General features: G+C 41.1%; 1 protein-coding gene across 2 annotated transcripts in view; it reads left to right on the forward strand.

The window, feature by feature from the left end:
* The window catches only part of fras1 (Fraser extracellular matrix complex subunit 1), a 198,297-nt gene that overhangs the window by 69,107 nt on the left and 116,028 nt on the right, over positions 1-13,162 (forward strand). For both annotated transcript variants that reach the window (XM_084025869.1, XM_084025870.1), the window contains exons 10-12: positions 1,277-1,366; positions 3,463-3,610; positions 11,672-11,815. In XM_084025869.1, the coding sequence (XP_083881995.1) occupies positions 1,277-1,366; positions 3,463-3,610; positions 11,672-11,815 (382 nt within the window). The remainder of the gene's footprint in view (positions 1-1,276; positions 1,367-3,462; positions 3,611-11,671; positions 11,816-13,162) is intronic.

The raw sequence follows: 13,162 nt of genomic DNA on the forward strand, positions 1-13,162 counted from the left end.
ACGACTAAATAAGCCCCATTAATCACGCTGTATAGTCATAATTGAAGCTGGTGAGTGTCATTAGCAATAAGTAGACTTATTGGCTGTTGTCCAGCTCTGAATTGAGCAAGGTCACTCCGCTCAGGAGATCACTGTGTGTGTGTGTGTGTGTGTGTGTGTGTGTGTGTGTGTGTGTGTGTGTGTGTGTGTGTGTGTGTGTGTGTGTGGTAGGAGGTTAAGGGTTTTTATAGTAGAGTGGGGGTTTCTTCCTTATGGTCCTACCTCTGCTGAAAGTGAACTGGAACAATCCTATAAGATGATCTTAATTGCATTAGGTGACATATTGCCATTGTATTGTGCAGAGTTTAAAACCCCAGTTAAGTTTATGTTTACATTTTATTTAAGGATTATAAGGTCTGTGACCTGAGCAGGTTGTATAAAAAAGCTTTTGAAATCCACCAAAATCAATTACTACATTGTGGACATTTTGGAATGTGAAAGTCATTTTTCATTTAATGTAACCTGAAGGCCTCGGGGAAGGGACGAGCACCACTGCACTGCTTTTGAACCATTCTGCTCTTTCAAAACTGGACGGGGAAATATCTCAACTTCAAATGATGCCTCGGGAATCGAATCAGAGCAGATTTTCACAGTCGTCACGGAGATACAAGGTTGAGATTGCTTGTGATGCTATGCAAACACATGTAGCTGAATCAGGATGATCAATAATGATCTTTTTAGTCTGTACTGACTTTGACTCCCTCTGTCTGGCATCCTGTTGTGTTTTGTTATTTTAAAAACTATAAACACTTGTTTATCTTGAGGGCCCGAGCACGGTTGGGCTTATCGTTTTGTTGTTGCTTATTCTTCCAAAGGATTGCACGACTATGTCTCACTGAATCATTTGAAATGAACAATGAATGCACATTGTTTGCTCAGATTTTCAACCAAATGACCGGAAGTGAAACTGAGGAAGAAAACTGGAATAACTGTAGAAAACTGAAGAAAGAAGAAGAAAACCAAAGTCAAGTGTAATTAACAGAAGCAGAAAACCAGTATGACATGGTAACATGCTGACAAAAACACAGCATTCTTAGTTTCACAGGATTGATCACTAATGACACATCGTTATGGATGTTATATTTCTGCTCCTTTTAATATGCAAATAAAAATCCTTCAAATCCATAAAAACTACAACTTTTAGAGTAGTGCATGGTGTACTTCCATTATGTGGTCTCTTGTATGTTATTCCTGTCGGTTCAAATTTAAATATATATATTTCTTTATTTCCTTTTAGGGATCAGAGCTGATTCACCTACCGGGAAGGTGCTGCCCGGAGTGTTCCTCTGTGAAACCTTCCTGCTTGTACGACGGGAAATCCTACAAGGTACTCTCTTATTTTACTTTGAGTGTGTTTGCACAAAAACAAACATTTTTGAGCATTTCAAAATCAGGCAAGAAATCCACATTGTGTGGGCGAGACAAAAACACCCCATGACTCCTGTAAACTCAGAAGTGAATAGAAAGTGTCATGAAGTGCCACTGCAGAGGAGGCTGCTGCACAGAAAACCAAATACATTAATATTTAGCTGGTTATAAATACATAAACACAAAAACACTGAGAGTGAACGTTGGAGTGACGCACATGAAATGTGCGTTTTAGGACAGAGATATCAAATTACTTTGGGCTGTTTAGCCTGTAAAAAGAAATCCATAACAATTTTTCAGAACTATTTTGACATCAGCTTTATTATTCATAATATAGTCCTGGATACCCAGAATGCAATGGCATACTCTGCGTTTAAAGGAGTCATCACCTGGTTTTATACGTATCCAGCCCCCCTTGGATCGCTTTGGATCAATTCGTAAAACTTATTAGAAAAAAAAAAAAAAATTTTAATCAAACATTGAGCTTGTTCTGACCCTTTTTCGTACCGCGATTTTATCACGCGAGATTACGCGCGAGGTTTTGACTGGTCCGGATGTGCATTGTATAATATGTAATGAGGCGCGCGTTGATTCGCCGCAGGAAGGACAGAGCCGGGGGGGCTTGCCTGCATGCAGACTCCAAAACAATGGCGGCGCTTCGGCGATTTCAGGTAGCGGACGGGGCGGGGTTGGGTGGTGAAAGAGGGGTGGGCTTATGCAAGTAGCCGCCACGGTGACGTCACCGAAGGCGCAGAATCAAAATCTCGTGCTTTAGGAATGCACACCCTTGTGTGCTATTCCTGTTCGGAAAAAGAGCAGAAGCGAAAAAACGGCGCCACTTTCAAACTCCAGCCTTTCAGGCAAGTTTCAACTGAGGTCAAACACAGATATGCATGTTTTAACAAGAGAAATTGCGATTTCCAGGTGATGACTCCTTTAAGGAATGCTCATTAAATGCTGCAGGATGGTCAGCCAAGGCGGAGGCTTGGAGCGAGAGCTTTTCCTCCCTGAGGAATTCATCTTACCAGTAAACAAAGATGCTGCACCTACACACATCAATACATTCAGTTCTCCTCTCCAGTTTGTTTTAGAGGCCAGCCTGAAAGGTTAAATTAGCCTGCTCGTGAATAGATTACCTTCCCAAGTGACAAGAAAATCATAGGAGGAAAGTAAATGAGCAAGAATGATAATATATGGTCCTTGTGGATTTACAGTAGAAGCTCATAAAACTGCTGAAAAGTGAATTATACAGAATCGTACGTCTATTTCAAGACCCGAATGACCCGAATGGGAAATCTCTAGTTTTAGGTTTAAAATCATTCAAGTCGATTCATGAAGTTTGCAGAGCTGTTAAAACATACTATTATTTACAGTAAATAATTATTTTATTATTTTTAATATTCTGGTCATTGTGATACCTTCTTTAACAGTTTGCTAATGTTCAGATTAGCTGATTCATGTAATGGTCTAAGAACATGTCATGAAAGTGAGGGAGCAGTTAAGCTGTACAGGTGGACTCCCAGATGAGATACAGACATCGAAGGCTGCAGGTTGTGTGTTCTCCTCAGATAAAATCCTTGGATGTAAGTGGTTTGTGAATGAATGGGCGATTTAAAAAAGAATCTCCTGGCGCTTTTAGTTTTCGGTCATAAATGTTTTGAATTCTGTGATCTAAAAACGTTCATCCTTGTCCTCCGGATTGTTTGGATTAAAAGTCTTCATGATTTATATAACCATCTTAACCGAAATCTGACTGCCTGTCTGTCCTCGGGGTCCTCTGTTGGTCAAATTCTGCTTTGAAAATGTATATAAAAGTTGTGAATTTCAGGTTTGTTTGTTTTTTATAACTGACATGCAGATTGTTAGCTTTGCCTCTGGTCAGCATGGCTTCCTTTTTTCTGTTGTGATTCAGCTTCTTCATGGATATAATCTTCTGTTGTTTGGTGTTTTATACATTCAGTCCGTAACCTCTGAATATATTCGCCACAGTCGCACCTTTCACATATACGAGCCTCAACCTCCACCTCCTATTTCCTCTCCTCTGTCTTGTTTCAGGACCTGGCTCGATGGACTGATGGTGTTTGCCGGCAGTGTGAATGCCGTCATGCCCAGGTGATTTGTTATCAGCGCTCCTGCCCCTCCTGCCCGCCAGGCACCCTGGTCGTCACCCAGGAGGGCCAGTGCTGCCCCGACTGTCACCAAGGTAAGATGCAGCGAAGGATGCTGGGGTTTGTGTTCATAAAAATCACCTGGATGAACAGCTTTAAGATGATAAGGACTAAGAGGATGGAATTGTTGAAGCAAATTAGCGATTCTCATGTACCACAAATGAAAGGCTGAAAATCTCCTCCACAGTCAACGTTGTTACAACCATAAAAATACCCCCAACTAACAAAGAAAGTATGTGAACGTCACCGTGTGAATGTTTCTTCTTGCTGCCAACACCGTGCTCAGACGCATTTCAGTGTGTTTGCAACCATTGGGTGTTCAAGTCTCTGCTCTCTCTTTGAATTGATTTCTCCCTGTATGATTGTTTGTTGTTGGTACAAAACGGGGAAGAATGAAGTCCTCTGACTTTGGCTCTGGATTTGACACAAAAACATCACTGTTCTGATGGAAATCACTGGATACATTAACCCTCACAACCCCACCGATGTATTTACCATACAAAGACTACCTAGTGCAAATGAATTACAATAAGACTGAGCACATGAGGAAAACTGTCTCTCTCCTTCATACTGACTGACAGAAGGTGCTGCAGCCACTAAGGCGTCAGCTTGGCCAGTGCTCCGTGCTGTCTGACACTCACATAGTACACTGTGTACAGGAGGTACTTACTTGCAAAGTGTGTGTGAATTTTTACAGGGTAGTCTTGTCTCAAATGGAACAGGCTGTTGTCCACCTACAACCTACTCTCATAGCAGGTCCAGAAATAATGATGAAATTTAATCTAGTGATCCATGTACAGGGACATGAATGCTCCAATTATTCATGTCTCGCGTGTGAAAACAACGCAATGGAAAGTTAACGAGGATCCTTTTTTATGGTGGACACAGAAATGAAACACATCCACGTGACTATGCATGTTGTCCTGGGGGGAGGTGGGCAGTATGATGATGTACTTGGAATTCCTGGGTCCGTTTTGTGGCACATTTTCTTTGTATTCCAAAAACAACAGGCATCATTTGAAGTTGAGATCTTTCCTGTGCAGTTTTGAAAAGCAGAATGCTACAATAGTTAAAAAACTTTCTGAACACAGTGCTGCTCCTCGCCTCCCCAGGGGCCTTGAAATAACATGAAATAAAAAATAACTCGATTTGTCGGCCAATTTTCCATGGCAGAATATAAGCACATATTTAGCAATAGATGGCTGCCACTACCTGCAAGGGTGACCTCAGTCCCAGGTATTTGCACCTCCAAATACCTCTTTTTAAATCATCTTCATCCCGAAACAACACAAACGATGAAATGAAAACGCTCTAAAATACCTTAAATTATCATTGTAAGCTGTTTTTTTATGGTAAACCAGTTTCATCTCCTTACTTTAAAAAGGCCGATCATACCATCTTATTGACTGACAATTGCTACAAGGAATGTCAGCAATTAGAACAAGAAAAACATGTTAATTTCTCATATAGTTAAATACCCCAACAGGCGATTAAACCGTGGAACATTGTTGTTTTATTACAGTTTGGAACATTTGTTGTTGCGCAACACAAATGGACGACAATAGTTTTATTAGGTCGGATTGGATGCAGTTGTTCACATTGACTTCTGCGTCCCTCGACGGTCTACCCGCTTTCTCAAGTTTTACTGTTTAAAGGAATTCTCAGCAGCAGCACATTAAAATGTCTAAAAAGTAGGAACACTGTTTATTCTCAGGCAAATACACAGTCTAATTAGTTCAGGTAAACAACAGGGGAAACCAGTAAAATGTAATATCCTGAAGAAGCCTGTTGTTTTTGCCTCTGATGGCCTTTTGTGTGTTTGGTAGGAAACCCAAAGCCTTCTGAAAGTGATGTTTAATTCAAAAGATTAACAAAACACTACATTGGTTATTAATGACATCCAGCAGTGGCTGTGCTGCTGCATTAATTTCTTTTCCATCTCATTTAACGGCTTGGTCACTAATGAATTTAGGTCCATATGCAGGTATTTTGTACTGATGGTGGTTTTATGGCAGTGTTTCAGCTCCAAAGCAACATTTAGGAAGATGCAGCCAGAGTTAATGTCAGAAGAGAGATCAAAAACTACAAAACAGCCAAGTGTGGTCAGCTTAAGTGTTACTCAAGCGCTCGCCGATGTGGTTATGTCTTTAAATAGCAGTGAGAAAAGGACAGGGATTGTGGGAACGGATGAAGTGGTGAAACAAAATGTATGATTTGTTGACGCTTCAACACATTCAACACAGCTTGGTCAATGCTCTGGATCTCTGTCGTACAGTATATATCAGTCATATGTCGGTACGCTTGTTACATGCATAGTGTCTTTTCAAAATAAACTTCCTTCTCTGCAGGTTGAGCCAACAAAATGACTTTGTAAGATATAGGAGCAGACACGGTCCGTGTCATCATTTATCAGATGAACAAAGGGATCCATCCATAGTTTGGCTTTTGGCATTTAGTATTTCCAGATTTCGAACGACGTTCCCCCAAAATACCAAAACACCAGGACACTCAACATGCATAAAAGAGCCGGCGGTTCCCTGAGGGCAGAATGAACAATAAGATCCTGAGATACTGAGGATTTGGGTTTTTTGAGGCCTTAAAACATTACTCCAAGTTACATTCCAATTTAGTTCATCTCCTAATTAGCAAAAGTCAAGTTAAAACTTACTTTAAACTTTTACTCTCTCCCACTTAGAGGGAAATATTGCAACGCTGCACTTATTTAACAGCTAGAGTTGGTATTAATCTCTAACAATAGGTTTAATGTAAAGTCTTAAATCTTAAAAGTAATGAGCAAGCAAAACTTTAATTCCAAGAGGTGGCTTAATGTGCTGCACAATACATGAGCTGCCACGGAAGTCACAGCCACAAGCCTGAACATTATTAAACACAATTAATACAGACGCATAAATAATACATGTGTGAAAAACCATTAAGGAGTAGGAATTAAAAAACGTAAATAATTAAGATCAGCAAGCGACCAGTAGGATTTAATAACACATGTGAATTAAAGCCATTCTAGTTTGAATGAAATTAATTAAATCAAATACTAATTAAGAATGAATTTCAGCTGCTTTGCTGCTTTCCTCTGTAGAAGACTCGAGGAGGACGGACAGTCGATGGCTCCACAACTATAGAATATAAAAACAGCTTTAACAAAACAAAAAACAAGAATGTTTTTAATAATCATATTATTATTAAATGAGTAGCTACAGATGAACAAATATGAAGGTAGTTCATAGTTGTGTCCCCTTCTAAAGGGCCACAAGGTGAATCTAAGAGGAGGGCACAGTTATTTACATAAAGCCATCTATAGGTGTAAATGTTACCACCTCATCGACAGGTTTTTGGTCAAAGAAACGAGTTGGAAGTCAAAAACATCACAATTAAATATCAGAATCTCCGGTTTCCCCTGAGTTGGTGATGACAGCAGTGATGCTGTTGAACACACAGCCTCTTGTCAGACACACGATTGCATTGTGAGTGCTCCATTTCTTTTGCGAATGCATTTACGTGCTTGCCGCTTATAAAACTGAGTGAGGGATCTGATTAATAAGAAGAGAAGGAGGAAGATAACGGAGAAGACTTGTAGGAGAGAAGACTATGGGGGGGTGAAGAGACCATGAGCAGACAAAGACTGCCAGTAAGCCAGAACATACTGTTCACATATAAGTGCATGAGTGTGGGAAGAGGATGTGGAGTGATATAAGTGGCCAAGAGACATACTTATCTTACTTTTAAGATGGTAATACAAATGTGAGACGAATGTTTGTGTCTCCATCCAGCTGTGGCCGATGCTTCAGCTTGCAATAATGTACCGATCTCTGGTGTATATTCTGGGATCTGCTCTCATCTTCCCTGAGCTCTTTCTGCAAAAATTCAATAAATCATGATTATTCCCAGAATGATAAACAGTGGAACCAAATGAGTAAATCTGAAAACAAAACTCCATCTGAATAGCACCGAGATAATTTCTTGTGTGCTTTGACAGCTGAGGAGTGAATTGTTTTTTTCCCCTCATGAGGACGAAGTCACATCCACCACTTAAGTTCAGCAATCACATGCTTTGCTACAAGCTGTTGTTGTTTTTTTTTCAAAAGGCTGCCTTGACGTTCTCGCACACTGTACTTTAATTTCCTCTGAGCATAGCGAATCAGAATCCCCGAAGCACAAAATTGAAAATTACAGCTGTGATTAACAAAGTTGTGTGAAAACAACTCATCCGGAGGTGAGGATTCAAGCGCAGCTAACTGCGCGGCTCCACCTGATCATGACAAACTTTTCACCCTATGAAACTGCAGATTTGTTTGCCAGATATTACGTAATTTTGTCACCCGGTGTCATGAGAAAAACATCACCTGCCGTTTTGACTGTTAGCACAAGCTTGACCTCCAACTGCAACTGGCTAGCAGCCACGGGAGCTCGGAGAAAAACAGCTAACAATTTACCAAGCACTGCCAACATTTACCAACAGTCTGGCTGGCGATTTAAAGGTAATTTCACAGCCTGATTCCTGCTAAAAAGGCACTGCACCATTCAGTAATTCACCCATGTAGTCCACTGCCAAATGTTTTATCATCAGACTCTTAATTTGAAACAATAAAGTCTCAAAAAGGATTAAACCCGTTTCAATCCTCCAAACTTTGTTGATTCAAATTGATGAAATAATGGTGACAGGATTAAAGACTGTATTGTGTGTAGACTAAAAACAGTGTGTGTGTGTGTGTGTGTGTGTGTGTGCGTGTGCGCGTGTGTGTGTGTGTGTGTGTGTGTGTGTGTGTGTGTGTGTGTGTTGGTTACAGATCCACACATTTTAGGATCTGTGGGCTCGTATTCATTAACCATTCCCTCCTGGAAATCTCCCTGAAAGGGGAACTTTCAACCTCAGAGAAGGGAGGACTTGAGAGGTATTTATGAAGCTACTGGTAGGAGACAGTGACGTTGCTGAGTCATGGGAAGAAATGATAATGATGCTTCAGTAGTGGGAAAAGTTTTCAACTGAGTTTTTAAATACAGAGCATTAGCAGCAAACCATGAGCTATGTAAAGATATTGAATAGTCATGACTCCTTGAGCAGATAATGAGGTCACTTTCCCTCTGTGTGTGTTATGAGAGCTTCTCCTTCCATTGTGGACATAGCTGGTCTGGCTATGTCCTTTTAGTGCGTTTTAGTGCATGTGAGTCTCTCTGTCTTTTCCCCACTGGCTAGCTTATAACGTCTTACTCCTAATAATACTACAGTACCCTTATAATACTGCTAGCTTGTGAGCTTCAGTCAAGTCTTGTTGTTTTGAAGTACATTGTTTGAGTAAATGTATTTTCATTCCACCACCGTGTTATTTATTGGATAGTTTTGGTTTGAAGAAAGGGAAAACATTTGGCATGCAGAAAGTAGCACGACTTTCTTGAAGTGCAGCCAAGAAAGTAATGTGATTCCACGACTAATCAACAGCCTCAATCTCACAATTAGAACAATCGCCTAGAGGAGCAGACTGAAATCACTGGCTCCAAAATCAAGTTATATACAAATGAAAAGAGTGGGAAATATGAATATGTCTGCATGAAGTCAGCTATTCCAATCACATAATAATAATAATAATAATAATAACAATAATAATAGCAATAATAATAATAATAATAACAATAATAATAGCAATAATAATAATAGTTATAATAGAGCTCGGTCCAATTTGTATTGATCGTATTCACACATTATTGTAGTATTGGGTAAATAAATGTGTTTTCACATTATCTAAGGCACCGCGAGAGTCAAGTCGTGATTTATTGTTGTTGCCTGAACTGTTGAGTGAGACACAATATCACTGTCACAAAGCTGCATTTTCCCTGTTGCCACGAGACGTTAGATTGTGGCATCTCTGGGAAGGAATAACTGCATTCTTGTTGGAACACACACTGTCATCAAGAGTTCCTCTTAACATCTCTCCTTCACCATAATCTCAATTTAGGACACCTCTTTTCTCAGTTTAAGGACATTTATTCAACACTTTTAAATATTTGATTAGACAAATGCCGTGATCTACTGATGTATTACTTGGTGGTGGTACTGGTACTTGGTATACAGTATATGTGTGTGTGTGTGTGTGTCTGTGAAGGCGTGCGCGTGTACACAATGATAATACCTGTAAGTGAAAAGACTGATCTGGGTCAAACTCTGGCAGAGATGAAGAGATGAACCATGTGTGCAGCACAAGTCCTAGTTCGGGCCCGCGGGTGTGAATTCCCCAATGAGAGGAGAGACTGCTGACCTCTAGGCCCACAGATAGCAATAATTAATAGTCTTAAAGGGAGATTTACGGTTCGAGTTGGAAAAGAGAGGAATGGAAGGAAAGAATACCCCCCCCCCTCCCCCCCCCTTTTTTTCTATTTAAGTCAACAGTCGGAAATTCCAGTTCACAGCCCAGCCGACAAAGTAATGCTGGGTAAAACGAGTGAAAATACGTTAACTGCATCAGTGCATTAATATAAAAAGAACTGGGTAAATCATGTTTAAATCGCTTTGTTAAGGCATGCGTTTATGCATTATGGTGCATTACTGCACACACACACACACACACACACACACACACACGCACATTAATGCAAACAAGCTGCAAGGTGATGACAGGTGCAAGTGCAGTATAATATGAACGCAAACACATTTAAATTATTCAGTCAGGCAACCATGATAATCCCTTTGTATGCATGCACATCACGCATGACCCACTCAGACCGTTATATATATGTAGACATGAGTCACAATCTCCCCAGTACCTTTTGTATGGAAACGCACCTTTAACCCCTCTATAATGCTCACTTATTCACAACATCACATGTACAGAATGTACAGGATTTAAAGAGAGAGAGGGTAAATGGCACCTTCTATTTCCTTGTTTTCCTCTCTCATTTCTAGCTTTATTACTGTATATAGAGAGCATGTGGTTCATGAGGAAACAGAGGGAGAGAAGTGGCTAATAAAAATGATGAAGAGGCAGGAAAAAAGTAAAGAGAGAAAGAAAAGTGAGAAGGCATAGAGAAAGTTCTTAAATGTGTTTAAACTGACGGCAGAAAATAAAAAATAGATTACTTCCCCACTGATGTATGTCAACAGTATAGCTATTGTGTGTTAAGTGTGTTTAAGCGGTAGCCTTGCTGTAACAGTACGCTTTCATTAGCAAGTACATTTTTTCTCTCGTTACATTGTCAGGAGACTTTTCAAAACCCCAGGGTGTGATTTATTTGTGCTTAGTGACAATCACAGCGGCGTGGGCCGGATTAGAAGGGAGAAACGTCGTCGTCTTCCTTTGCCTGAACCAGAAAAAAATGAAGCAAAGACGGCATCCCACACGTCTGTTGTAAGTGGACTTATGGATAAATTATGGTTGAAATAACCATAAGTGAAATAATGGTTACAGTCAACCAGCTGGCGACCAGAGGCAGCATTAAATTGCTTTATTGAGGCATGAATCAAAGGTAATGAAAAAACTGTTTACACACTAGGTTTCTCACTGAATAATGACTTTTAAGCGCCGTTGGTCGACACATTAAAGAAGCAAGCTTGTGCTCATAAGCTGTTGGTAAAATGTTGGACCAACTGGGAACCAGTGTGGGCAGGGAAAGCACTTTAATACCTCATTGCTAAATGCACTGGTGCAGCTGTTGGCAGGCAGCAGAAGGCTGCTGATGGACTTAAAATCCTCCTGCTAGCACAGTCTGACTGTAGAACCACATGATCTGGATGGACTTGTTCAAAAATAAGTGTGTGTGTGTGTGTGTGTGTGTGTGTGTGTGTGTGTGTGGTTTTGCAAAGTAAAATCTGTCTGCCTCCGCTAACTGAGTTTCAGTACTGAGGCAAATCTGAAAGATGGAATTTGCATACATTTAAATGTCAAATTGTGTCATTGACACTGTCTGTCCAGATGTATAGAATGAAATTAGCATGAAATTGAATGTGTGTACATGCATATGTCTGTGTGTGTGTGTGTGTGTGTTTGTGTGCTTGTCTTTTTTATCCTCAATCCAATATCTATATATTTACTGTCGATGCAAAAATATTGGATTTAATTCTACAAATGACTAAATGAAATGTGTGATTTCAGTGCCGTGCCATGCAGACTGCCTGTCATGTTCCGGGACAGCAGACCGCTGTGAAAGCTGCAGGGACCCAAAGGCCTTCCTCCATCTTGGCCGCTGTCTGTCTGTCTGTCCAGCTGGCTTCTACGCTGAAGGACGAATATGTGCAGGTATGTCTGTCTTTGGTATCAATAAAATGTTTTTGAAGGAGCAAAATGAACCTTTTGAAGCTGCACGTTGCTTAAACCTTTTTCAAACCTTCTTCTTTGAACCAAACAGACAGTGAAAGCTTAAGAAAATGTTTAAAATCTCTGTAGGATCCTCTGCATAATGTTATCAGACACTTATAATGACATTTAGAGCCCGCCAGTGCCTTTTAGTGGCCGTACGTTGATGGTGTGGAGCGATTATAGCAGCTTTTTTAGTGGCTGCTATAACACACTCACACCAGGGCCATTCCATCCGTACCGTGCCTCGGCACGATTGCCCCCCACAGGGGGTCCCCGCCGGTTACTCACACCGCCCCAGCCCAAACGGCCTAGGCCAGATTCCCTCTTGCACATACGTCATCACGTCATAATACGACACACGTATGGCTTGATGTTGAATGCACCAAGTCATCACAATAGAGAACTACACAGAGAACATGACTGAAACTTCGCGTCTGCACATATTTTCCGGTAAACACTCGGCCTGCATCAGAGCATGTGAGCGCGAGCGGGCGGCGCGAGCGGGTGGCGTGAGCAGCGATGGAGACACACAGCGGCATTTTTATTCTAAAAGTACCGGTCCGGTTCTGCTCCAGTACCGCTCATACCACGAGTCTGAAGCCCCAAGCCTGACCCAGAACCCCCCTGTGTCCTTCACAGTCATCAACAGTGTTTTCAGTCAAAAATCGTCTTGATAGCGGGGGGAGATCCGAGTAGAACACTGAGAGATAATGAGAGGGCCTATCGATTAAAGCCTATGTCATACCAACACTGCGTACCTGTCTATGTGCACCTCTTCCAAGCGTGCCGGAGAAGAGGAAGCGTACCGTTCTTAAGTACGGTACCTAACACACAAATATGGTCCAGGTTGAAAAATACCAAAGTTACCACTTCAAGAGGAAATTTATGTCAAAGTGCAGCAGTTTGCATTAAAATTTCAGACTGCATCAATGACTGCATGTAGGTGTGTGAGTGCCTCTATCTGTTTTGTGTTCACGAGTATGCTCTCCTCCTCATCCTTAATTCATGTATGTGGGTTTAAGCTTGTTGAGGTCACGTCTACCCGACTCAAAAACCAGCCGCGGCACCTTGACCGAGCATTGACCCGTGACAGCTGTAATCCTCTTATCATTCGACTGCATTGAATTCCTACCGTTCCATTGACCCGTTCTCCTGTGTGAGCCAGGCGTTTACTGCCCACAGCTATTCAGCATGCTGGAAACACCAAACGCCCCATCGCCGTAAAGCTATCAGGCACAGATAAAGGTATTAACTTTGAAACCTAGCTGTTAATGCTAACGGCTGCAT

This window comes from Eutrigla gurnardus, assembly GCF_963514095.1.
Source record: "Eutrigla gurnardus genome assembly, chromosome: 13".
NCBI classification, from domain to species: domain Eukaryota; kingdom Metazoa; phylum Chordata; class Actinopteri; order Perciformes; family Triglidae; genus Eutrigla; species Eutrigla gurnardus.